This window comes from Notolepis coatsorum, assembly GCF_963971535.1.
Source record: "Notolepis coatsorum genome assembly, chromosome: 1".
NCBI lineage: Eukaryota > Metazoa > Chordata > Actinopteri > Aulopiformes > Paralepididae > Notolepis > Notolepis coatsorum.
This window is the reverse complement of record NC_140165.1, coordinates 114,387,247-114,413,981: the sequence shown is the minus strand read 5'-3', so window position 1 is coordinate 114,413,981 and position 26,735 is coordinate 114,387,247. Positions and strand designations below refer to the sequence as shown.

The 26,735-nt window shown below is 44.5% G+C and overlaps 1 protein-coding gene across 1 annotated transcript in view; it reads right to left on the bottom strand.

The window, feature by feature from the left end:
* mark2b (MAP/microtubule affinity-regulating kinase 2b) overlaps positions 1 to 26,735 on the bottom strand; it is a gene marked incomplete at its 3' end in the record, with an annotated part of 338,660 nt that overhangs the window by 47,443 nt on the left and 264,482 nt on the right. The window contains 6 exon segments of the mRNA XM_084315862.1: positions 5,346 to 5,495; positions 11,215 to 11,309; positions 14,792 to 14,946; positions 15,903 to 15,954; positions 16,411 to 16,449; positions 25,436 to 25,548. Coding sequence (XP_084171988.1) covers positions 5,346 to 5,495; positions 11,215 to 11,309; positions 14,792 to 14,946; positions 15,903 to 15,954; positions 16,411 to 16,449; positions 25,436 to 25,548 — 604 coding nt within the window.

Genomic DNA, 26,735 nt, shown 5'->3' with positions numbered 1-26,735 from the left:
AACACCTTAACAACTTCGTTGCGCAATGACTGTCTCGACCAAGCCCTGATCATGATGAATGCACCAGATTAGATTCCCCTCTCTCGTTCAATGACCCCTTCCTTTCTTCCTTCCCTCGTCATAAAGAGGACAGATTTCAGAGTACATTGTTTTAAAGGAACAATAAGCGGTGTCTTTTAAAGGAACATGGCATCGAAAGAATAAAGCTGATGTCTGTGATATCACACAAGTTCCAAACCTATAAACCGTCTTGAAAAAAAAAAAAAAAATGTATCCACTTTTTCTCCTTATTTTTCTCCCATCCCAATTTCGCCGTTTCCAATTCTCCCCTCCTCTGTCTTGAACGTTGCTCACATATGCCCCCCACAGGTCGGTCGTAGGGAGGATAGAAGCCTTGCATAAAGTGTCCCCTCCGGTACATGAGGAGGCAGCTTGTCACATCTTTTCACCTGCCAGCGCGGACTCTCATTGGCGAGGTGTAACGTGTGGGAGGCTCACACTACCCCCGCTATTTCCTGTCTCTGCTGTGCAGGCGTCCCCCAACCGACCTGTAGGAGTAGCTGTCCACAACGTCCAGATTACCACCCATCGACTTCCACCCGCTGACTCTGCCAATTGAGCCAGTATGGCGGCCGGCCCAAGCCGGAGGCAACGCCGACAGCCGGATTTGAACCCGGTGTCTCTTGCGTTGGTGACGAGCGCAATGTCCCCTGCGCCACCCAGCTTCCTCAAATGTAATTGGTTTGAGGGTTATTGAGCTAATGAGTTGTGGTGTGGGATGTCATTATGATGTCAGATATTCTGGGAAATATTGAATACAGCTCAGTGAATTAAATTATGAAAATGAATAAAAAATAAATACTTCAGATTTCTTCCCATTTCCATAATTTCACAGAGCTATATGTAATACTTCCAGGAATATGTGACATCCTTATGACATCAGACGTACCAACTCGTTAACTCGTTAACTCAATAACCCACAAACCATGTGTAAAAGACGGGTTATAGTTTTGAGAGATGTGTGATATTAATATAAGTATTCCTTTTAAGAGAGCGGTTCAACAGAGTCCTGCTGTGACAAAAGGAATAACTAAAACCAAAAGTCGTCCACCTTATTTTTCTTTCACAGGCGCTTCCTGTTCAAGGCCGTCATTGTCTACTCAGATTCTATGAGGTCTTTTTTAGAAAGCGCCTGATTGGGTCAGGACCTGGGTGTGTTCCAATGCAACGTCGCCAAAACAACAACATTGAAAATGAGTCCCGCTCTCGCTCCATCCAGGGGGTTTGAAATATAGACCGTATAGTGTCTCGCTGAATGCCCTTTTATCGCGAGTGATCCTTTGCGGTAGCAGTAGCCACCAAATGTAAATACCTGCGAACATGAGTAAATAATACATGTATGAAATATTAAATGCATGTATGAAAATGTATGAAATATGTGTGAATATAGATGGGACACAGGTGCTTACTCCCTCTTTGTTCAACTTCCATCTATATCCTCCATCCCTAAGGCTTACCGTGTGTGTGTGTGTGTGTGTGTGTGTCTGTGATAGGGATGGGCGTGAGTAATCGCTTAATTGATTACTAGTAGCTATGAGAAAAATCTGAAAAGATTTATCGAAATTATAAATTTTTATGAGAATTCTTTTTAAATATATATATATATTTTTTTACATATCTTTTCACATGTGTGTAAGATTATAACTGTTTGTTGGTTTCCTTAAACATATATACGTGAATGAACAAAAATAAGAAAAAACTAAAAAAAACTAAAATAAAGAATTCTAATATTTGATATTAGATCTAATCGATCTGGATTTTTCTATAAAATGCCCATCCCTAGTCTGTGAGCAGTGTAATGACTTAACGCTTTCACTGCTGCACTACCAAAACTGTTAACCCTTTCACTGCCACACGACAGCTGGTTAACGACCGTCGGTTGTGTGATAGTAAAGGGTTAACCTTCTGTCGTGTGGCAGTGAGTCTAGCTGCGGCATCAAAGCCTCAACCCCAGCGGATCTCTCCCTCTCTCTTTTGAAGGTCTCTTCCTGCGAGTGCCCCTCCCTCCGTGGCTCTTAAGGAGACAGACGCAGATGATTGGTGGTTGGCAGCGCATGCTGCGAGGGACTGAGCGCGTTGTGAACGTGTGTGGTGTGTATTTGCGTCTGTGATGCGTTTGTGTCTGTGTGTCTAACTGTCTATGTGTGGATGTACTGAATGTGTGCGATTGCTGCTCTAATGAGCAGCGTGGTGGAGATGAGGATTATTTTACCAGAAAGATGTCCTCAAACATCGTGATAACCGAGTCTTGTGTATGTAATGTATGATAATGATTTGTGGATACAAAAAAAGTATTATGCAAGTAAAATGTATGTGCGATTTATGTTTGTATGTGTGTGTGCCTGATTGTCAGTCTGTCCATCTGTGTGTATGGGAGTGCAGGTTGTTTATCTGTCCGTATTCACACATGGTTGGAGTGTGTGTGTGTGTGACTTGCCTGTGTTCATTTGTATTTGTGTCTATACAGACGTGTGTAGTGGTTGAAGGTCTGGCCATGTTCCTAGTGAGCAGAGTTTGTATCGTTTGACCTGCCGTGGTATTAAACACTCACCAGTAGAGCGGTGCGTAGCCGTGAGTTTACCGACAAACGTGTGTTTGAAGCCGAGCCGGTCAGCTTCACACGGTCAGCTTCACACGGTCAGCTTCACAGTATGCTTCAGATAGTGAGCTTCACACGGTCAGCTTCAGATAGTGAGCTTCACACGGTCAGCTTCACACAGTCAGCTTCACACGGTCAGCTTCACAGTCAGCTTCACAGTCAGCTTCACACAGTCAGCTTCACACAGTCAGCTTCACACAGTCAGCTTCACACGGTCAGCTTCACACAGTCAGCTTCACACAGTCAGCTTCACACAGTCAGCGGTCAGCTTCACACAGTCAGCTTCACACAGTCAGCTTCAGACGGTCAGCTTCACACGGTCAGCTTCACACGGTCAGCTTCACACAGTCAGCTTCAGACAGTCAGCTTCAGACAGTCAGCTTCACACAGTCAGCTTCAGACGGTCAGCTTCACACGGTCAGCTTCACACGGTCAGCTTCACACGGTCAGCTTCACACGGTCAGCTTCACACAGTCAGCTTCACACAGTCAGCTTCAGACGGTCAGCTTCAGACAGTCAGCTTCAGACGGTCAGCTTCACACAGTCAGCTTCACACGGTCAGCTTCACACAGTCAGCTTCACACAGTCAGCTTCACACAGTCAGCTTCACACAGTCAGCTTCACACAGTCAGCTTCACACGGTCAGCTTCACACAGTCAGCTTCACACAGTCGGCTTCAGACGGTCAGCTTCAGACGGTCAGCTTCACACGGTCAGCTTCAGACGGTCAGCTTCACACGGTCAGCTTCACACAGTCAGCTTCACAGTCAGCTTCACACGGTCAGCTTCACACGGTCAGCTTCACACGGTCAGCTTCACACGGTCAGCTTCACACAGTCAGCTTCAGACAGTCAGCTTCACACAGTCAGCTTCACACTGTCAGCTTCAGTCGGTCAGCTTCACACGGTCAGCTTCCGACGGTCAGCTTCAGACGGTCAGCTTCAGACGGTCAGCTTCAGACGGTCCGCTTGGAACACGGCTTCAACCAAGCGTCTCTGCACGTAAGCTAATGGCTAACGCGTCGCAGTACTGCCAAGTATTTCAAACCACGGCGTGTCAAGAAAACATCCCTTTCAATAGGTTCACCAGCCACCTCTAACTGCTGAAACAGATGTTTGAACACAATAGATCTGCCGTAGATTTCAAGAACACAGTTTAAAATGTACCAGCTTCTTGGCCGGTGGCTGGTATTTCCCAAATTGTTATCAGTGTGTGTTCGATATCTGCTGTAACAACCAAGCAGTACAGCAGAAAAGAAGATTTCCATAGATCCTAATGTGTGTGTGTGTGTACTGAGACTCACCACTGTGTGTGTGGGTGTGTGTACTGAGACTTGCCACTGTGTGTGGGTGTGTGTGTGTACTGAGACTTGCCACCGTGTGTGTGTGTGTGTGTGTGTGTACTGAGACTTGCCACTGTGTGTGTGTGTGTGTGTGTGTGTACTGAGACTCACCACTGTGTGTGTGGGTGTGTGTACTGAGACTTGCCACTGTGTGTGTGTGTGTGTGTGTACTGAGACTTGCCACTGTGTGTGTGTGTGTGTGTGTGTACTGAGACTTGCCACTGTGTGTGGGTGTGTGTACTGAGACTTGCCACTGTGTGTGTGGGTGTGTGTACTGAGACTTGCCACTGTGTGTGTGTGTGTGTGTGTACTGAGACTCGCCACTGTGTGTGTGTGTGTGTGTGTGTGTGTACCGAGACTCACCAGTGTGTGTGTGTGTGTGTGTGTGTACGGAGACTCACCACTGTGTGTGTGTGTGTGTGTGTGTACCGAGACTCACCACTGTGTGTGTGTGTGTGTGTGTGTGTGTACCGAGACTCACCACTGTGTGTGTGTGTGTGTGTGTACCGAGACTCACCACTGTGTGTGTGTGTGTGTGTGTGTGTACAGAGACTCACCACTGTGTGTGTGTGTGTGTGTGTGTGTGTGTACCGAGACTCACCACTGTGTGTGTGTGTACCGAGACTCACCACTGTGTGTGTGTGTGTGTGTGTACTGAGACTCACCACTGTGTGTGTGTGTACTGAGACTCACCACTGTGTGTGTGTGTGTGTGTACCGAGACTCACCACTGTGTGTGTGTGTGTGTGTACCGAGACTCACCACTGTGTGTGTGTGTGTGTGTGTGTGTACCGAGACTCACCACTGTGTGTGTGTGTGTGTGTGTGTGTGTACCGAGACTCACCACTGTGTGTGTGTGTGTACTGAGACTCACCACTGTGTGTGTGTGTGTGTGTGTGTGTGTGTACCGAGACTCACCACTGTGTGTGTGTGTGTGTGTGTGTACCGAGACTCACCACTGTGTGTGTGTGTGTGTGTGTGTACCGAGACTCACCACTGTGTGTGTGTGTGTGTGTGTGTGTGTACTGAGACTCACCACTGTGTGTGTGTGTGTGTGTACCGAGACTCACCACTGTGTGTGTGTGTGTGTGTGTGTACCGAGACTCACCACTGTGTGTGTGTGTGTACCGAGACTCACCACTGTGTGTGTGTGTGTGTGTGTACTGAGACTCACCACTGTGTGTGTGTGTGTACTGAGACTCACCACTGTGTGTGTGTGTGTGTGTACTGAGACTCACCACTGTGTGTGTGTGTGTACCGAGACTCACCACTGTGTGTGTGTGTGTGTGTGTGTGTGTACTGAGACTCACCACTGTGTGTGTGTGTGTGTGTGTACTGAGACTTGCCTGGGCCGCGGTGCGTGGAGGTCAGAGGGACAGGGGTGGTTGGAGGAGGACAAGGACTTGTGGTGTCGGGGGCGCGAGGAAGAGGAGGAAGAGGAGGAGAGGACGGCCGCTGCTGAGGCGGTGGACGCGCGGGAGCCCGGAGTGTTTAGGCTGATGAGGGGGGGGGGGGGGGGGGGGGGGAAGAGGGGAGGAGCCCCGCCCGGCACATACATAGATACAAGACATGGATACATACACGCAGACAAATACGCGCAGGACACGCAGACACGGAGGACAGACACACACACGAGACAAACGTAAAAATCAGTGACACACATGGGAAAGACAAACAAACGTACACACAGACGGAGACAGACAGGGCGGGGTTTGTGTGCAGGTGGGTGAGGGGGGGTGAGGTGGAGCATGGTTAGAAGCAGCACTTGTCAAACTAATTACGGGGGGGGGGGGTTAGGAAGAGGGAGAGAAATAAGGATAGAGAGAAGATGGAAGAGCGGGAGAGGAAGAGAGGAAGATGGAGAGGGAGGAAAATAAGTATAGAGAAGTGAAGTCTGAGAGAGAGAGGTATAAACAAAGTAATACAACAATACAGATGAAGTCAGATTAGCAAGGCTCTAGTTGGAGGACAGATTCTGGATTATTTTAATGAGGAAAGAAATAACGATCTGATGTCATTGACAAAATATCAATGAGAATATGTGAGATGAATCTTTTAAGTAAAAATAGTACACGTCATTGAAAGAATCTTATTTTTATTGAAAAGGGGATTATCTTCCAATCTTAAATAATATATATATATATAAATAACACCTTTTAGATATGAAATAAAATCAAAAGAGTGGAGATATTGGTTATGAGAAGATTCTTGTACTCTGGTATTCTGACAGGAGTTCAACTCTCATTGATGACTGTAGTCTGACTTCATCCATATTCAACACACACACACACACCACACACACACAGAGAGAGAGCGAGAGAGAGAGAGAGAGAGAGAAAGCTGTTGACATCAGCTTTCAAACACACACACACAGGAACGGAGCATGTGGCCGCATACTAACACACAGAGACAGGGGAGAGTGGTACCAGAGAGAGAGCGCATCAGAAAGAGAGGGGAGGAAGGAGAGAGATAGGGCATTAGAGAGGAGAGAAAGGAGAGATGGAGAGAAAAAGAGAGCATTAGAGAGGAGAAGAAGGAGAGAGGTAGAGAGCATTAGGAGAGAAGTTGAGAGGAAAAAGAGAGAGTAGGTTAGTGGAGGTCAAACAAATAGACTGCTGATTACAGACAAGCTACACACAGCATACTCCTCTTTCATATACACACACACACACACACACACACAAATTGACTTGACAAGAGATTAGCACGTCTAGTGATGGAAAAATAACAGTGTTCATCGACCTCTAAAGACCGGACAACACCTGAGCATCCGCGCATGCGTGTATATGACCCGTGTATACATCAACATCTTGGAGGAATTCCAGTCATGTTTTTAAGAGTTCCTCCAGAGCTTTGTTATGGTTAAAGTAATGATCTCCTCCTTGCGGCTGACGAAGGAGGCTGCTCAGTCCCTTTTATTTAGTTGTTCATGATGCAGTCACCTTGAACAAAATAAATGGGTCAGCGACTGCTCCCAAATCGTTACGAATAACGACTAAAAGGTGACTGGGCTGTTCCCCTAGGTTTGGGGAACACCCTCTGTGAAAGACTGATGTTGGTTTAGCAATGACACCTCAGACCCACGGAACATTACGTAAGCTAGCTCTTCCGTTGGGTCAGTACTCAGTACGAGGCGCGCAGAGAATTAAACAAAGCCTCCCAGTGAAAATGGTCGTCGATAAAGTACAATTTGTCTTACAATGGTGATGCGTCCGTCTGTGTCTCGTTCTATAATGAATTCTAATAACATTCAAGTGTCGAAGGAGCCAATTGCTCCGTTTCTCAACACTAGCAAGCCGCTCTCCCCACTGTAAACAGACCTTGTGCAGCTACACTTCAACATAAAAGCCCCTGTGTGCACACAGACAGCCCGTTGCCTTGGTAACACAGATAAAACAGAGCAATCGCCTTTGTCCTGTACCTTAATGTAATCACAGCGCCAAGAATTCATTACGGGACGAGAGACGAGACACCATCACATCGTACGTCGAAATGACTTTATTGATGCTGTTCTTTTGTTTGTTTTTGTTTTACTTGATGTGCCGCATTCCGACACAATGGAGAGCTAGCTTGTGTGGCGCTCCGTGGGTCTGACGTCTTGGTCAAATGAAGATCATTAGAGGTACGCAACGTTTCTGTGGCTGTGTGTATGTCCACTGTGTGCATTAGGCCTATGTATGTGCAAAGCCTTTGTGTGTGTGTGGCACGTGTGTAAGCCTATTAAGAGGCAAGTCTGGGGATTGTATAGCCCTCACCAAGAGTTAATATTCCATCACAAATTACTAATCTCCTTAGAATGAGAGAGAGAGAGAGAGAAAGAGAGATAGATAGAGATGGGCAGATACATTTATGAAGAAAATTGAGGAAAGATATATATTAATCAGAGAGTGAGATGGAGAGAGGGGGACACATGAAAGGTGACTTCTAAGAACCAGTTATAAAGAAAATTATTTAGAAAGGATACATAATCGGAGAGAGAAAGAGAGAGAGAAAGAGAAAGAGAGAGAGACACACAAAGGAGGCAGACACATGAAAGGTGACTAGGAACCATTTAGAAAGAAAATTATTTAGAAAGGATACATAATCGGAGAGAGAAAGAGAGCGAGAGCGAGAGCGAGAGCGAGAGCGAGAGAGCGAGAGAGAGCGAGAGAGAGCGAGAGAGAGAGAGAGAGAGAGAGAGAGAGAGAGAGAGAGAGAGAGAGAGAGAGAGAGCGAGAGCGAGAGAGAGAGAGAGAGATGAGGAGTCAGGGGAAGGGGGGGGCACACTTTCAAAGCATTAATGATGACCAACACAAGCTTAATAACAACAGAGGATGATAAGTGTAAACTACACCTCGTGGCACAGCCTTCACACCCAGAGCAACAACAAATGCTAACAAATGACCACATTAACCCAGACGCAGCGCTTTAAAGGCTCTGCCAGCATGAAGCCAGAAAGAAAAATCTACTTTCACTCGACTTAATGTGCACTCCATAAGATTTCCCTTCGTTTTGGAATGAGGACCATGTACGTAGCCTCAACTATGCATCATTATTATTAGAATGAATAATTATAATTACACTCTTAAGTGCACATGCAACTAATGAGATATTTCCAAAAATAGGAAAAAATAATTGTGTGACTTTTGAACATCAAAACTTTGTCAGCCGAGTACCCCTTTTTGTAAAGTGTAGTTTTTAAGCATACTTTTTTTCCATTCCATTTGAAGGGCACTGCGTAAGGGCGGAGGGGTCATTTGAGACTTTTGAGTAATGAAGCAGTAATGATGACAGTGATGAAGCGCACACACACTCTATACTCCGGGATTGTTTAAGCATTATGGTTACTACTTGGGAACATGGTGCCATTAAGCATATGGCAGCTTCAAGCATGATTGGCACATTGTGTGTGTGTGTGTGGCGTAAGAGCAAGACACGCCAACTCACCCGCTACCCAGAGGAGCAAACTTCATCATCGACTTTGATTTACAGCTACTGTCCTGCGTGTGTGTGTTTGTGTGCGTGTTTCAGGGTTCCCACTCTTTTTGAGATATAATTTCCAGGAGTTTTTCTTGGACAATTCAGAACAGCACTTGCTCACAAACAAGTCATAATTCACCGGTAGCAACACAAAACAAAGGGAACGTGGGCCACAGAATCCTACCAAGTTTCAACCAAAATACACACCTAGGTTTACATCTAAAAGGAGCGAGGGGAGAAAATACAATTACAAAGTTCCAGGACAACATCGTTTTGTTCCCCAGGACATTTGGTCCTTTTAACCCTTTCACTGCCACACAACAGAGGGTTAACCCTTTACTATCACACAACCGACGGCGATGCTCCATCATTAGCTCCACGGATCCTTCTGTATTGTCACAGTGAAAGGGTTAACCGGCTGTCGTGCGGCAGTGAAAGGGTTAATCCATTTTCCAGGGTTTTTCCATGACTTGAAATGGAATCTCTGTTTTCCAGGATGAGAGAGAACCCTGGTGTTGGTGTGTCCAGACATTACAGATTGAAAAACGCCACGAGGAGGTACAACTTCTCACGGCAGGAGAGAAAAGGAGGGGGAGAGTGAGGGATGGACTATCACCTGGTGGAGACAACAAAGGAATAGATAACAGAGAAAGAGAGGGAGGAATATAATCTTCTTAATGGGCTACAAATAAGAGGGAGGATTAATAGGAGTGTGAGTGAGTGTGTGTTAAGCAGTGTTGAGGGTGTCGTCTTATGTGTGTGTGTCTGATAAGGATGGTACAATATGAACCCTTCTAAGTATCTCTAGGTTGTATTCATTGTAACAGAGCCACGAGCGTCTGGATATTGTTAAAAGCCCTATTTGAATCCTGTGCTTGCTAGTCTGTATCGGTGAATACTGAATACTAATAAAACAGTTACAACCTGTGAACGTAGTGGTAGTGTTTACGTGAGGTTCAAAATGATCACCGGCCAACAGGCTAAATGCTAGCTATGTTTCGGCTGTGGCTCGTACGTCGTCGTCGGCGAGCTAAACAATTGAGTTGGCTGGTGAAATTCTGAATCCACTGGTCAATGTGGGTGAAAAGGTTAGTTTCAGTTTCCAGTGTGTGTTCGTCCACCCAGATTCCCATGTGTGACTGTTGTGTGTCCATCCATCAACTTATTGACAGTAAATGTGTAATCCATTAGAGAGTGGGCATCCGGACTAAATCCTCTGGTAGCAAGTAGGGCTGTCTTAAATACTTCGAAGCTTCGTTCGATGGCACAAGCTTCAAACATAAAAAAAAAAAATCGAAGTTTAAACAAAAACAAAAAAAAATGATCCCCGTTCTAAACAATCATCCGGATCATTCTATGTGTCCCTGGCTCGTTTGCTACGTTGGAATTGCAATGCCGATCGAATCTCACCAGGTGGCAGTATCGCCTACCTTTTGAACTCAGAAAGAAATGGATCAGGAGAGGCAATGAATGAACCGGACTATCAAGGCTCGCTCTGAGGGGGAGGAGCTCTTGCAAAGCAATCGCTAGCAGATCTGCTCGCCTCAAAACCTATAGTGTCCCGTAAACACATGTAATTACATATAAACGAGTGATCGCGATCGCCGATGGGATCATTGGAATTATTCTTTTTGGATTACCTTCTGGCTAAGGTAAGGACCCCCTATGTCTATTTTACCGAACTTGAAACATGTTTACGTAACAATCACAGTGTGTTTACTTTACCGGACATAAACCAAGCGTTTGGTAACAATCGCATTTGATAGTGAAGGCACATGTGTACATGGTATATACCTTTGATTTGGGAGTATTTGGGGTTTCAGGGGATCAACCAGAACGGTTTGGTCTTATTGCATATAACGTGTTTTATCTCGCAATCTATGGAAAAATACTATTATCTTGTAAATGGACGATGTTTAGCGTGTAATAAACTACAAACTACAAACTCTTTTTTACATGTTGGACTAGAAATAGTGTCCGTCAAATGAGCCATACTATTGTCTCCATATAGAATATACAATGGCTCCGCAAAGATAGTGAAATGTCGCGAAAATAGTCATGAAAAGCTGGCGCTAGACGGTGAAGAATGGGGGAAGCCTATGGCGCTCAATGTGTTAAGGCTTAATACCATGAGGAACCTCTGGAATATTTGAACCCTTACCTTTGTGTAATTTCATTTGGTGGATTAAAATAACAAAATAAAGCATAAAATGCATTAAAATAAGGTTTGGAAATGCTTGTGTGACTGAGTATTACCTGTCCTTGCCGTTCTGAACGCCTTGGCCCAGTGTGGCTCTTTCTGTGAGGGGAGAGTTCCTACTGCGACCTGTTCCTGTAGACAAGATGCTATTCTGTAGATAGATAAAGAGACGAGAGAGACAGACAGAGAGAGAGAGAGAGAGAGAGAGAGAGAGAGAGAGAGAGAGAGAGAGACAAAGAAAGAGAAAAAAGGAGAGGCAGATAGATAAAGAAAAGAGAGAGAGATTAAGTTATTAGCAGCTCACTCTGAGGACACCAACATTGTGTTCAGACCTCTAACGACCACTTTGCTACCGTTTGATGGACAGTTTGAGCTAGCAGATTGCCAGCTGTAGAGCAGCTATAGGCCGGACATACAGCAACGCTAGTCTGTGGTTGGCCGCTGAATGATGTCACTCCCAAAGTTGAGAAGTGAGGCGACGGTGTTCTCCTCTAATCTACTCTCTACTCTGCTCAGAGAAGAATGAACAGACTTCTGGGAACTGGCTGGGTAAAGGTTGCCGGTTTGATCCACGGCAGTTCCTGAAATGCTCTTTAGCAAGGAGGCCCCAAGGATGGTTAACTCGGGGCCCAGACACTAGAACGATGCTACAGGCCACTGTGTCATAAAGTCACCATGTTGTCAGTGAAACCATAGTTAAAACATAATACCTTAGTTACCATTAAACATCAGCATTCCTAATAGTCATCTATAAGGGATGGTAGAAATGACAGTATATAGATTTGACAGCCATCTTGGGTGTACTGAAGGAGGTTTACACATTTGACAGCCATCTTAGGTGTACTGAAGGAGGTTAACAGATTTGACAGCCATCTTAGGTGTACTGAAGGAGGTTAACAGATTTGACAGCCATCTTAGGTGTACTGAAGGAGGTTAACAGATTTGACAGCCATCTTAGGTGTACTGAAGGAGGTTAACACATTTGACAGCCATCTTAGGTGTACTGAAGGAAGTGCCCTCTCTATCCCTTCTAGTTCTATGTCCAGACTGTAAAACACCATCAACAACATGGCCCTCGAGTCACATTGTGCAACCTTTTAAATCATTTGTGTGTATATGAATCAACAAAATTACCAAATTTTGTAAACAAAGCATCTATCACCACAAAGTCTGCAACCTATTTGGATGCATGTGTGTGTGAATTTGTATATCTAATTATGCGTGTATGAGAGAGATTGCACGCTAGTGGATGCGTGTGTGTGGGCGCCTGACGAATTTCAATATAGCTTCATTCATATTTAATGCATTTTTTAAATAGGCTTTTTAAATATGAATGCAATCACTCCACAAATTGTCAGTGAGAAGCAGAGGACTCATTTCTCTGGGACTTTGTGACATGGCGGTACGAGGCCACCGCTCGAGACAACTAAAATAAAAGTATTGCTGTTGGAAGTGGCTAGTTGACAAATTAGAACAACTCGTCTCTCGCAGAATGGTGGTACAAGTAGCAAGTTGTTAACACTTTGGCTGCCGGAAGACGTTTTTAGGTAGGGATGCCCCGATCACGTTTTTTGCCACCGATACCGATCACCGATCGTCGTGAGCCATATCGGCCGATACCGATCCGATACCGATTGTTTTTGATTAAAAAGAAATTAAAAATGATTTTATATAATTTTTTTTTATTTTTTTTATAAAATATATATATTATATAATTAGACTTGTACTTGTATTATCTGCGAGACATCGCCACCACGCAACAAGTCAAAATGCTCGCTATCTGCAAACAGCTCCACTGTCTGTGTACTCTAGTAGCCTCCAGCTCCAAAAAGGATTCTCCGGCGCTGCAGCTGGACCCTATTGGTAACGTTACGGTTCTTTGGTCATTTCACATTCAGCAAGCCCTCAGCTCCAATACGCATTGAATCAATGTTATAAGACATTGATATCAAGAGTTATCTGTAGCTACTGCTAGCCGGCTAGATGACGTTAAGACAGAACTTTAGTTCAATGGGACATTTCGTTTTGAACAGAGAACTAACGTCAGCTAACGCAAGCTAACGCAAGCTAACGGAGGTATGAACATGGACTACTAGACTTTCTGGATCATTTGTTGATATCAGGAGCTATCAGTAGCTAGCCGGCTAAATACCGTTAGACAATGCCTACTAAACGTGAATAGTTGACTGGGTAATTTTGTTTAAACAGTAACGATAGCTAGGTAGCTAACGTTAGCTCAGGTCGAATGCACTACAGACTCGAGCAGAGGAGCCTCCTCTCAGTCCTCAGTGTTTACAAACTCTACACGGGGGCGGGCGGGGCTAGGGAGGAGGAGCAGCGGCAGTTTGCAGGTCGTGTGTGTCTGAGACAGACAGCGAGTGAGACCTTCGCTTGATCGGTTTCCGCGATCGGCGAATATGACTCATTATCGGAATTCACAGATTGCATATTTATACTGAGTATCGGCCGATAACGATCGGTGGCCGATCGATTGGGGCATCCCTATTTTTAGGCGTCCTTCCCCGCCATGTTCAAGTTGCCGAAGACGCCGTAACACGTCTTTGTTATCAATATTTCAAAAATCTGTGATCGAAATCATATTTTCTTTCCGGAGCCCTGAGATGTACTGGTGAGCTCCCATCAACTGTTTAACGGTTCGAGAGCGCCATCTGGTGGCCGATCGGCAGATCGGCCAAGAGGGAGGGGCTCGCCAAACAGGAAGTGCTCATCCTATGTGCTCCGGGCACTCGCGATCGGTAGCCGGACTCCATCTCAACACACTGGATGATCAATCGCTCGCCCTAACTCAATAAACAACGTTATTTGGACGTATATAGTATTATACAACCTGAAAATGGTTCATCTGGATAAACATCCCATAATCGAAAACGGTCTACACCACGCTGATCGTCCAACGGCGCGAGGAAGATACGGTAAGATTCAGCGTTATTTTTGAACGTGTTCGATATAAACTGCTCTGATGAACATATGACCCACACTAGATGAATGATATAACGCTGCCCACGGAATTATAAACGATCCCCCGCCCATCCGGTCAATATCAGATGATACGTAGAAACTTCCAGAAGTACGTCCAATTGAAATTTTTTATATCGCGCCGATTGCCATCAAACTGTATTTCATCATCAATATAATGCATTTGGGGCTATAGATCACGTTCTGGAGAAAGCTGCAGAAAGAGATGAAAACATACTTATACATTAGATCATATTTTACTATGAATATGTGAATGAAAAAGTTTAACGTTGCTACACAATGAACAATACATATAGGACTTTGAATGGGCCATAATAATGGCAATTTAGCAATAGAATTTAAAAAGTTATAGCCCTGCAAAGAAGAGGTACTTATCCATAGACAAATAGAGCTGGCAACCTATGGTATATCATGAATTTAGCCTTAGGCAATCAAAGTGTTAATTGACTAATTAATTACAATATTTACAAAGTGGTACAGCAAGTCCACAGGGTATGAAATGGCACTAGTCCGGGGTCTAGACTCTAGAGAGAAGCCTGTGAAAGATAATACATGATGGATAATTTATTTTACCCATTTACTATAATAAAAGCATGTAATTTGCGTGTGTGTGTCTGTCTATGTGCAAGCTCTCACGGTAGAGGGCGTGGCACTCTTCTTGCGGTCCGAGGACACCAGCGGGCTGGCAGGGACCTTGGTGGTTGAGCTCCCCGACGAGCTCTTCCTCCCAGAATCCTCTGCTGTGGAGCTCCGGTTGTCTGTCTGGCCCCCCCTCTTAGAGTAGGAGGAGCCTGAGAGCGAGAGAGAGCGAGAGAGAGCGAGAGAGAGCGAGAGAGAGCGAGAGAGAGAGAGAGAGAGAGAGAGGGAGAGAGAAAGTCCGATATGCCATTATACTGGCGCCACCAGTCTCAACCCCATGCAGGCTGTTTTCATCCCTCCCTCCCTCCCTCTCCCTCGTCGTGTCCTGTCCTCTAAACCCTCTCCCTTGTTGTCTCCTGTCCTCTAAACCCTCTCCCTCGTCGTGTCCTGTCCTCTAAACCCTCTCCCTTGTTGTCTCCTGTCCTCTAAACCCTCTCCCTTGTTGTCTCCTGTCCTCTAAACCCTCTCCCTCGTTGTCTCCTGTCCTCTAAACCCTCTCCCTTGTTGTCTCCTGTCCTCTAAACCCTCTCCCTTGTTGTCTCCTGTCCTCTAAACCCTCTCCCTCGTCGTGTCCTGTCCTCTAAACCCTCTCCCTCGTCGTGTCCTGTCCTCTAAACCCTCTCCCTTGTTGTCTCCTGTCCTCTAAACCCTCTCCCTCGTCGTCTCCTGTCCTCTAAACCCTCTCCCTCGTCGTGTCCTGTCCTCTAAACCCTCTCCCTCGTCGTGTTCTGTCCTCTAAACCCTCTCCCTCGTCGTGTCCTGTCCTCTAAACCCTCTCCCTCGTCGTGTCCTGTCCTCTAAACCCTCTCCCTTGTTGTCTCCTGTCCTCTAAACCCTCTCCCTCGTCGTGTCCTGTCCTCTAAACCCTCTCCCTTGTTGTCTCCTGTCCTCTAAACCCTCTCCCTTGTTGTCTCCTGTCCTCTAAACCCTCTCCCTCGTCGTGTCCTGTCCTCTAAACCCTCTCCCTCGTCGTGTCCTGTCCTCTAAACCCTCTCCCTCGTCGTGTCCTGTCCTCTAAACCCTCTCCCTCGTCGTGTCTTGTCCTCTAGTCTAAACCACCCCACCGTCCATCCACTCCATCCACTCTGTCCCAACACATCAATCTCACCCTGGTCAGTGGCTCTGCGAGGCTTCTGGTTGGACGACACACTACGCTGTACCTGGGAGAGACAAAGGGACACACGTCAGCGCGTGTGTGTGAATGCGTGAGTGCGGTGACCGCACAGTACCTCCTAGACATGAGACACAGGTCGGTGTGTGAGTGTGTTTATGTAAAAGGTCAGGCGAGGAAATAAACAGGGAGAAGCTCCAGGACACAACCTTCTGTTCCTGGAGAAGACAAGGGACAGTCCGACACCACTGAGCACCTTTTAAACAGCCTGCAGCAATCTGAAGATGCTCCTTGTGCTTCCCATTGTTGCTAAGGAACCCTTTTTTGTGGGTGGGGAGGGGGCAGGGGACAGGGGGATGGGGTGTGAAGGACGATGACCTCTTGCTTGAAAGAGAGAAAGGGAGAGAAAGTAGGAGGGAAAAAAAAGGAGGAGACGGACGTGTGGACGGAGAGCGTGTGCTCGGTGTACCTTGTGAGGCGGGGAGGGGACGTTAGCGTTGCTTACATCACTTCCTGGGCGGGGCTTGAGTGAACCTTCATCCAGCTGAGCGGAGGTAGGGGGGGGGGGGAAGAAATGACAGAAATATGTAAGTGTGTGTGAGACAGAAGGTGAGACGGAGAGAGAGAGAGAGAGAGAGAGAGAGAGAGAGAGAGAGAGAGAGAGAGAGAGAGAGAGAGAGAGAGAGAGAAAGATAATGATTGAGTGACAACGGTGTGTGTGAGTGTGTTAAGGATTATGATGATTATGATGATTACACGTCCAAAAGGGCTGGTTCTGAGGAAATCAGAACCTCAAATAAATTAATTCGGTCACCTGCCAAAATGTGATTATTTTTAGCATCCTCCCTCCTTCCCTCTACACATCAGCTCAGCATGGGACACAAAGAGCCAGAGGGTCCTTTTAGTCTTTGTGGGCAAATTCACAATAGTGAGGTGAATATGATTCATGATGGTTGGGACATCCATCAACTTCCAGGTACATCCAATGTCTTCGAGTGGGAGCCAATAACTACCGTATTTTCATGTATATTATAGTATCAGTGTTTTCTTCTGTATATACTTTATTAAGATGCAACTTCTTGTAGTGTCGTCGTCACTATGTTGCCTTTATGTCTTCTATACTGTGGGTAAGCATTCCATTGTACTTGTTACATGTGGCACAAAATATTGAATGTAGAATGTATCCATGTCCTGTTTTGGGGGAAATATTGTATCTCAGTAAATCCACATCAACCCAGAGGAGCAGAAAGGTCCAACACACTCACACAAGCCAGAGAATCTCCTTTCTCCAACCTGGTGTGAGGGCCCCTTGACCCATCTCAAACCCCCGCCCTCTTCTCTTGATCCTCTGATCGATTGGAGGATCAAGGAAAGAGGGCAAGGTTTGAGATGGGTCAATTGGTTAATCTGTTAAACTGTCATGTTTTGTCCTGTTATAATGACAACAGGAATTATAACAACAATTATAAACATTGCCATCAGTGAGCGAAAGTGAAAGAAAACAAGCATGAGTAATGATTAACTTATGCATCCAGACTATATGACCTCTGAACTCCTGAACGCCTATACTCAATTTATACCCATCTACTGCCTTCACTGCCTTATACTGTAATCATAGCTACCTACCTCAAACTATGGTTTACCCACATAACTCTGTATGATAGCCATGTACAATAATACTGTATAATGTATATACCATATATATATTTATATTGACTGTGTATACATATTATCGACACCCGTCTGAATATATACCTGCATATATTCGGATTTACATACCTGTATCTACTATATCTATATCTGTATATATATCTCTTACCTCCTCTTACTAGTTATACCACTAGCCAGTATGGTTACTACCATAGTGTATTTACACCTGTATCACTGTATATAATAATACTGTAACACCGTACATCAGATTAGCATTATCACTCAGTAGTACTCATTTATATATACTCTTACTTGTACATTGTATATTGTTAATGCACTTTGCTGCTACATTTGCACTCTGGTTAGATGCCAACTTCTTTTAGTTGCACAGTACTTGTGCTGCATGACGACAATACATTTGAATCTAATCACGAGGAAAAGAATAGATGACAGAAAAAGCACAAAGGCCTCACACGCTACAACAGCAGTCAGTTGGGCTTCCTCTGGTGCGCTTCTATTTTTAGACACTAGTTGAAAATGGTTTCATAACTGTTGAACCGTAGCCCTATTTGCTACTTACCACTGGTGTTATTGATTGGTAAGAGTACTATCTCAGCACAATCCATGCTGTTCCTCATTCTAGCTCCAGTTAGTTAGTCACAAACCAAAGCAAAGCTCTCGTCTGTACAAGCTGATGGAGAACAACCGACATTGACTTTGTGTTGCTCTGTGGAGTAGATCTGGACCCCATTGACTTTGTGTTGCTCTGTGGAGTAGATCTGGACCACATTGACTTTGTGTTGCTCTGTGGAGTAGATCTGGACCACATTGACTGTGTGTTGCTCTGTGGAGTAGAGCTCGACCCCATTGACTTTGTGTTGCTCTGTGGAGTAGATCTGGATCCCATTGACTTTGTGTTGCTCTGTGGAGTAGATCTGGACCCCATTGACTGTGTGTTGCTCTGTGGAGTAGATCTGGACCCCATTGACTTTGTGTTGCTCTGTGGAGTAGATCTCGACCCCATTGACTGTGTGTTGCTCTGTGGAGTAGATCTCGACCCCATTGACTTTGTGTTGCTCTGTGGAGTAGATCTGGACCCCATTGACTTTGTGTTGCTCTGTGGAGTAGATCTGGACCCCATTGACTTTGTGTTGCTCTGTGGAGTAGATCTCCACCCCATTAACTTTGTGTTGCTCTGTGGAGTAGAGCTCGACCCCATTGACTTTGTGTTGCTCTGTGGAGTAGATCTCCACCCCATTGACTTTGTGTTGCTCTGTGGAGTAGATCTGGACCCCATTGACTGTGTGTTGCTCTGTGGAGTAGATCTGGACCCCATTGACTTTGTGTTGCTCTGTGGAGTAGATCTGGACCCCATTGACTTTGTGTTGCTCTGTGGAGTAGATCTGGACCCCATTGACTGTGTGTTGCTCTGTGGAGTAGATATGGACCCCATTGACTGTGTGTTGCTCTGTGGAGTAGATCTGGACCCCATTGACTGTGTGTTGCTCTGTGGAGTATATCTCGACCCCATTGACTTTGTGTTGCTCTGTGGAGTAGATCTCCACCCCATTGACTTTGTGTTGCTCTGTGGAGTAGATCTCCACCCCATTGACTTTGTGTTGCTCTGTGGAGTAGATCTGGACCCCATTGACGTTGCGTTGGTTTGTGGCGAACTAGCCTGAGCTGGTCTGAGCAACAGCATGGACTGTGCCGAGGAAAGACTCTACCGATCAACAACCTTATTGATAAGTAGGAAAATGGTATTTATAACATTCTTTCTCAGCCCTGGAACTCAAACCATATATATGTGTATACATACATACATTGTTGAGCAACGACAAGTCGACTAACTGCTTGAACTGGCGGCTGTTGGTCGACTAGGTAAATCTTTAGTCGGGGTGGGCAGCGCTAATGATTACCAAATATTAATCAATTTCCATTCACAAGGTCCCGATTTGATTTGATTAAATTCCATTTGATTCAATATTGATTGAATTAGGCTTGATGGCACTGGTTTTAACTCATTGACTGCCAAAAAACGAGTATACTTGTTTATTTAAATTGTTCTATTATTATACTAAACAGTCAGCCGGACCTTCTTGTGTGATCCTGGTAGCTCTGAGTGAATTGGAATTGAAATGACGATCGAATCCCGATAGGTGGCAGTATCGCCTACCTTTTGAACTGGGCTAGTTTACTGTGGGGGGGGGGGGGGGGGGGGGTTTGCTCACTCACTTCCTGCCAACTAAGTCCTTCTCTGTGTGTTCTAGCAGCTTCCATGCGTTTTCCTGTACTTTTTTTGGGTTTAGACATTCAAATGGTCTTAAATCTTAAATTCAGCGTGCAATCATCGTTGTTTACGTCAATGTTTATCGCCATAATGGCTGCGCATCGAGTTACTGACCAAATCGTGACGTCGGTGCAAACACTCTATAGGTATCAGGCGAGCAACAAACACTCTATAGGTATCAGGCGAGCAACAAACACTCTATAGGTATCAGGCGAGCAACAAACACTCTATAGGTATCAGGCGAGCAACAAACACTCTATAGGTATCAGGCGAGCAACAAACACTCTATAGGTATCAGGCGAGCAACAAACACTCTATAGGTATCAGGCGAGCAACAAACACTCTATAGGTATCAGGAGCAACAAACACTCTATAGGTATCAGGCGAGCAACAAACACTCTATAGGTATCAGGAGCAACAAACACTCTATAGGTATCAGGAGCAACAAACACTCTATAGGTATCAGGCGAGCAACAAACACTCTATAGGTATCAGGAGCAACAAACACTCTATAGGTATCAGGCGAGCAACAAATACTCTATAGGTATCAGGAGCAACAAACACTCTATAGGTATCAGGAGCAACAAACACTCTATAGGTATCAGGAGCAACAAACACTCTATAGGTATCAGGCGAGCAACAAACACTCTATAGGTATCAGGCGAGCAACAAACACTCTATAGGTATCAGGAGCAACAAACACTCTATAGGTATCAGGAGCAACAAACACTCTATAGGTATCAGGCGAGCAACAAACACTCTATAGGTATCAGGCGAGCAACAAGCACTCTATAGGTATCAGGCGAGCAACAAACACTCTATAGGTATCAGGAGCAACAAACACTATAGGTATCAGGAGCAACAAACACTCTATAGGTATCAGGCGAGCAACAAACACTCTATAGGTATCAGGCGAGCAACAAACACTCTATAGGTATCAGGAGCAACAAACACTATATAGGTATCAGGCGAGCAACAAACACTATATAGGTATCAGGCGAGCAACAAACACTATATAGGTATCAGGAGCAACAAACACTCTATAGGTATCAGGCGAGCAACAAACACTATATAGGTATCAGGAGCAACAAACACTCTATAGGTATCAGGAGCAACAAACACTCTATATGTATCAGGAGCAACAAACACTCTATAGGTATCAGGCGAGCAACAAACACTCTATAGGTATCAGGAGCAACAAACACTATAGGTATCAGGAGCAACAAACACTCTATAGGTATCAGGAGCAACAAACACTCTATAGGTATCAGGAGCAACAAACACTCTATAGGTATCAGGAGCAACAAACACTCTATAGGTATCAGGAGCAACAAACACTATAGGTATCAGGCGAGCAACAAACACTCTATAGGTATCAGGCGAGCAACAAACACTCTATAGGTATCAGGCGAGCAACAAACACTCTATAGGTATCAGGCGAGCAACAAACACTCTATAGGTATCAGGAGCAACAAACACTCTATAGGTATCAGGAGCAACAAACACTATAGGTATCAGGCGAGCAACAAACACTCTATAGGTATCAGAGCAACAAACACTCTATAGGTATCAGGCGAGCAACAAACACTCTATAGGTATCAGGCGAGCAACAAACACTCTAGGTATCAGGAGCAACAAACACTCTAGGTATCAGGAGCAACAAACACTCTATAGGTATCAGGAGCAACAAACACTCTATAGGTATCAGGCGAGCAACAAACACTCTATAGGTATCAGGCGAGCAACAAACACTCTATAGGTATCAGGCGAGCAACAAACACTCTATAGGTATCAGGCGAGCAACAAACACTCTATAGGTATCAGGCGAGCAACAAACACTCTATAGGTATCAGGCGAGCAACAAACACTCTATAGGTATCAGGCGAGCAACAAACACTCTATAGGTATCAGGCGAGCAACAAACACTCTATAGGTATCAGGCGAGCAACAAACACTCTATAGATATCAGGCGAGCAACAAACACTCTATAGGTATCAGGCGAGCAACAAACACTATAGGTATCAGGCGAGCAACAAACACTCTATAGGTATCAGGCGAGCAACAAACACTATAGGTATCAGGAGCAACAAACACTCTATAGGTATCAGGAGCAACAAACACTCTATAGGTATCAGGAGCAACAAACACTATAGGTATCAGGAGCAACAAACACTATAGGTATCAGGCGAGCAACAAACACTATAGGTATCAGGAGCAACAAACACTCTATAGGTATCAGGCGAGCAACAAACACTCTATAGGTATCAGGAGCAACAAACACTCTATAGGTATCAGGTGAGCAACAAACACTCTATAGGTATCAGGAGCAACAAACACTCTAGGTATCAGGAGCAACAAACACTCTATAGGTATCAGGAGCAACAAACACTCTATAGGTATCAGGAGCAACAAACACTCTATAGGTATCAGGCGAGCAACAAACACTCTATAGGTATCAGGCGAGCAACAAACACTCTATAGGTATCAGGCGAGCAACAAACACTCTATAGGTATCAGGTGAGCAACAAACACTCTATAGGTATCAGGAGCAACAAACACTCTATAGGTATCAGGCGAGCAACAAACACTCTATAGGTATCAGGAGCAACAAACACTCTATAGGTATCAGGAGCAACAAACACTCTATAGGTATCAGGCGAGCAACAAGCACTCTATAGGTATCAGGAGCAACAAACACTCTATAGGTATCAGGCGAGCAACAAACACTCTATAGGTATCAGGAGCAACAAACACTCTATAGGTATCAGGCGAGCAACAAACACTCTATAGGTATCAGGAGCAACAAACACTCTATAGGTATCAGGAGCAACAAACACTCTATAGGTATCAGGAGCAACAAACACTCCATAGGTATCAGGAGCAACAAACACTCTATAGGTATCAGGAGCAACAAACACTCTATAGGTATCAGGAGCAACAACCACTCTATAGGTATCAGGAGCAACAACCACTCTATAGGTATCAGGAGCAACAAACACTCTATAGGTATCAGGAGCAACAAACACTCTATAGGTATCAGGAGCAACAAACACTCTATAGGTATCAGGCGAGCAACAAACACTCTATAGGTATCAGGCGAGCAACAAAGACTCTATAGGTATCAGGAGCAACAAACACTCTATAGGTATCAGGCGAGCAACAAACACTATAGGTATCAGGCGAGCAACAAACACTCTATAGGTATCAGGAGCAACAAACACTCTATAGGTATCAGGCGAGCAACAAAGACTCTATAGGTATCAGGAGCAACAAACACTCTATAGGTATCAGGCGAGCAACAAACTCTATAGGTATCAGGCGAGCAACAAACACTCTATAGGTATCAGGCGAGCAACAAACACTCTATAGGTATCAGGAGCAACAAACACTCTAGGTATCAGGAGCAACAAACACTCTATAGGTATCAGGCGAGCAACAAACACTCTATAGGTATCAGGCGAGCAACAAACACTCTATAGGTATCAGGCGAGCAACAAACACTCTATAGGTATCAGGCGAGCAACAAACACTCTATAGGTATCAGGAGCAACAAACACTCTATAGGTATCAGGAGCAACAAAAACTCTATAGGTATTAGGAGCAACAAACACTCTATAGGTATCAGGCGAGCAACAAACACTCTATAGGTATCAGGCGAGCAACAAACACTCTATAGGTATCAGGAGCAACAAACACTCTATAGGTATCAGGCGAGCAACAAAGACTCTATAGGTATCAGGAGCAACAAACACTCTATAGGTATCAGGCGAGCAACAAACACTCTATAGGTATCAGGCGAGCAACAAACACTCTATAGGTATCAGGCGAGCAACAAACACTCTATAGGTATCAGGAGCAACAAACACTCTAGGTATCAGGAGCAACAAACACTCTATAGGTATCAGGCGAGCAACAAACACTCTATAGGTATCAGGCGAGCAACAAACACTCTATAGGTATCAGGCGAGCAACAAACACTCTATAGGTATCAGGCGAGCAACAAACACTCTATAGGTATCAGGAGCAACAAACACTCTATAGGTATCAGGAGCAACAAACACTCTATAGGTATCAGGAGCAACAAACACTCTATAGGTATCAGGCGAGCAACAAACACTCTATAGGTATCAGGCGAGCAACAAACACTCTATAGGTATCAGGAGCAACAAACACTTTATAGGTATCAGGGGAGCAACAAACACTCTAGGTATCAGGAGCAACAAACACTCTATAGGTATCAGGCGAGCAACAAACACTCTATAGGTATCAGGCGAGCAACAAACACTATAGGTATCAGGCGAGCAACAAACTCTATAGGTATCAGGCGAGCAACAAACACTCTATAGGTATCAGGAGCAACAAACACTCTATAGGTATCAGGAGCAACAAACACTCTATAGGTATCAGGAGCAACAAACACTCTATAGGTATCAGGCGAGCAACAAACACTCTATAGGTATCAGGCGAGCAACAAACACTCTATAGGTATCAGGAGCAACAAACACTTTATAGGTATCAGGGGAGCAACAAACACTCTATAGGTATCAGGCGAGCAAACAAAACTGGATTATTTTTAAACGGGACAATTTTTTGCATGGGATAGCACAGGAACGAAGGTATGTAGAAATGAACGGTTTGTTCCCTGTTGGGAGTATACATATTTCCTTTCAAATGAGCCATACTATTGTCTCCATAGCTATATAATATAGAATATACGATGGGTCTGTAAACGCAAAAACGCTGGTGCCAGGGAGTACAGATGGAAAAACAGTGTGGCAGTCAAAGAGTTAAAGGGCCAGCACCTGCCACTGTCGTCAAGAGTTTCCATAGTAGTTCAGCAGAAACTCTAGACAAACTAGAGACGTCTGCAGGATGGGCTGTGCGCTAGAAAGAACGTTTTGAAATAACGTTTTATCTTCACACATCCACTGAATAAAGGCCTAGATTAAAAGTTCCATCTTTGGATGTTAAGAATCTATTTGACTCAAATTAAATGAATATTTTTTTTTGAAATTGTGTCCCGGCCCTAGTGTATATGTATATATGTATATGTATGTATGTCAAGTCAAGTCAAGAGTTTTATTTGTCACGGCATACAGGGCATACAGTGAAATGCGGGTGGTCATGCCCACAGCGATTGTGCAATAATACAAGTAATAAGAATAAGACATAACAGGTATAATGTACATAAAGTTTAAAATGCATGGTAAAAGACATGCTAAGGTCCTGCGATAGTGCAATACAGTGTTAAACTACAGATGAGGCACTGGGTCTTATGTACACTACTATACAATACTATACAGTTATACTATATATCCTTATGCTATATCCATCTATTGCTATACAAGAACCACTCCCGTTCTTTATTATTTATTTAATTTACATTTTTAAAGTAAAGTGACCGTTTCATTTTGTAAAGTGACCGTTTGGTGTGAGCGTGTGCAGCATGTGTGTGTGTTGGTGCTAAAGTGACTGTTAGTGTGTGAGCGTATACAGTATGCGTGTTGTGTGTGGAGAGTTCAGTGTTCAAGACTCTGGCCTGGGGGAAGAAGCTGAGCCCAAGTGTGTGTGTCTGTGCGTGTGCGTGTACCTCAGAGGTCCTGTAGTCCAGCAGCAGGTATGTCGCCATCACATCGTTATATTTCTGGTTCACTAGAGAGTCCTGGATCTCCTCCTGAGAGAAACCCATCTGTAACATGATGTCTGTGTCACACACACACACACACACACACACACACACACACACACACACACACACACACACACACACACACACACACACACACACACACACACACACACACACACACAGAGTAAACATTTTATTTCCATCTTTATGTTTCTTCCACCTCTTTACCAAGTGGGAGAGATTGAATAGGCTGCATGTGTGTGTATGTGAATATGAGAGAGAGAGAGTCAGAGAGAGAGAGAGAGAGTCAGAACTCGGCCAATACCCCCTAATCATTCAAATTCAAAAGCGAGCCATAAAATTTTACACACACCTCCAATCAAGTGACCCCCACTCCTACCACTACAAAGCCCTTCAGAGCCAAAAGATGAACCCAGATAAGAGTCCCCTCTGCCAGCTAGTCATAAATCTCTGCCCACAAATGCTTCAGGACAGATACCAAAAAATCTGGCCCAACCAAATAATCTCAAAACAAAAAGAAAACGATATAGAATATTGGAACTAATCAACCAAATCTCAAAGTAAATTAGAATTCTATTTGACCCTAAACAGAGAGTACATGGTGGCAGAATACCTGACTACTGTGAGTGAGATAAAATTAAGAAAAACATTGACACGGTACAGACTGAGTGGACACAGTCTAGCCATAGAAACAGGCCGTTACAGGCAAAACTGGCTGCCCAGAGAGGCCAGGCTGTGTACACTTTGCCATCAGGGGGACATTGAGACAGAACCTCACTTCCTGCTATACTGTGAGAAATACAAGGACCTAAGAGAAGTCTTCTTTGATAAAATAAACAAAATTGATGCACAGTTTATCCATCTCTCTGATCACCAAAAGCTACTATACATGTGTGGAGAGAAAAGTCAGTGTACAGCATTAGCTGCAAAATATGTAGACGGTTGTCACAAAATAAGAGAACAAGCTCTGTAAAATGTATCTGAATGGCCACACTTGAAAAATTACTACCCGATCGAGTGACTATTTTGTAAATTAATATGTTTCTTGTTGATTGTCCTTACTGTTATTACTAATGTTATGATATTTTATTGCTTAATATATATGTTATTGTTTGTATGTTGAACTTGCTTTGGCAATAAGTATGTTAATATTTCATGCCAATAAAGCCTATTTGAATTGAATTGAATTGATAGAGAGACAGAGAAAGACGAGGAGAGAGACAAAGAGAGACAGAAGAGA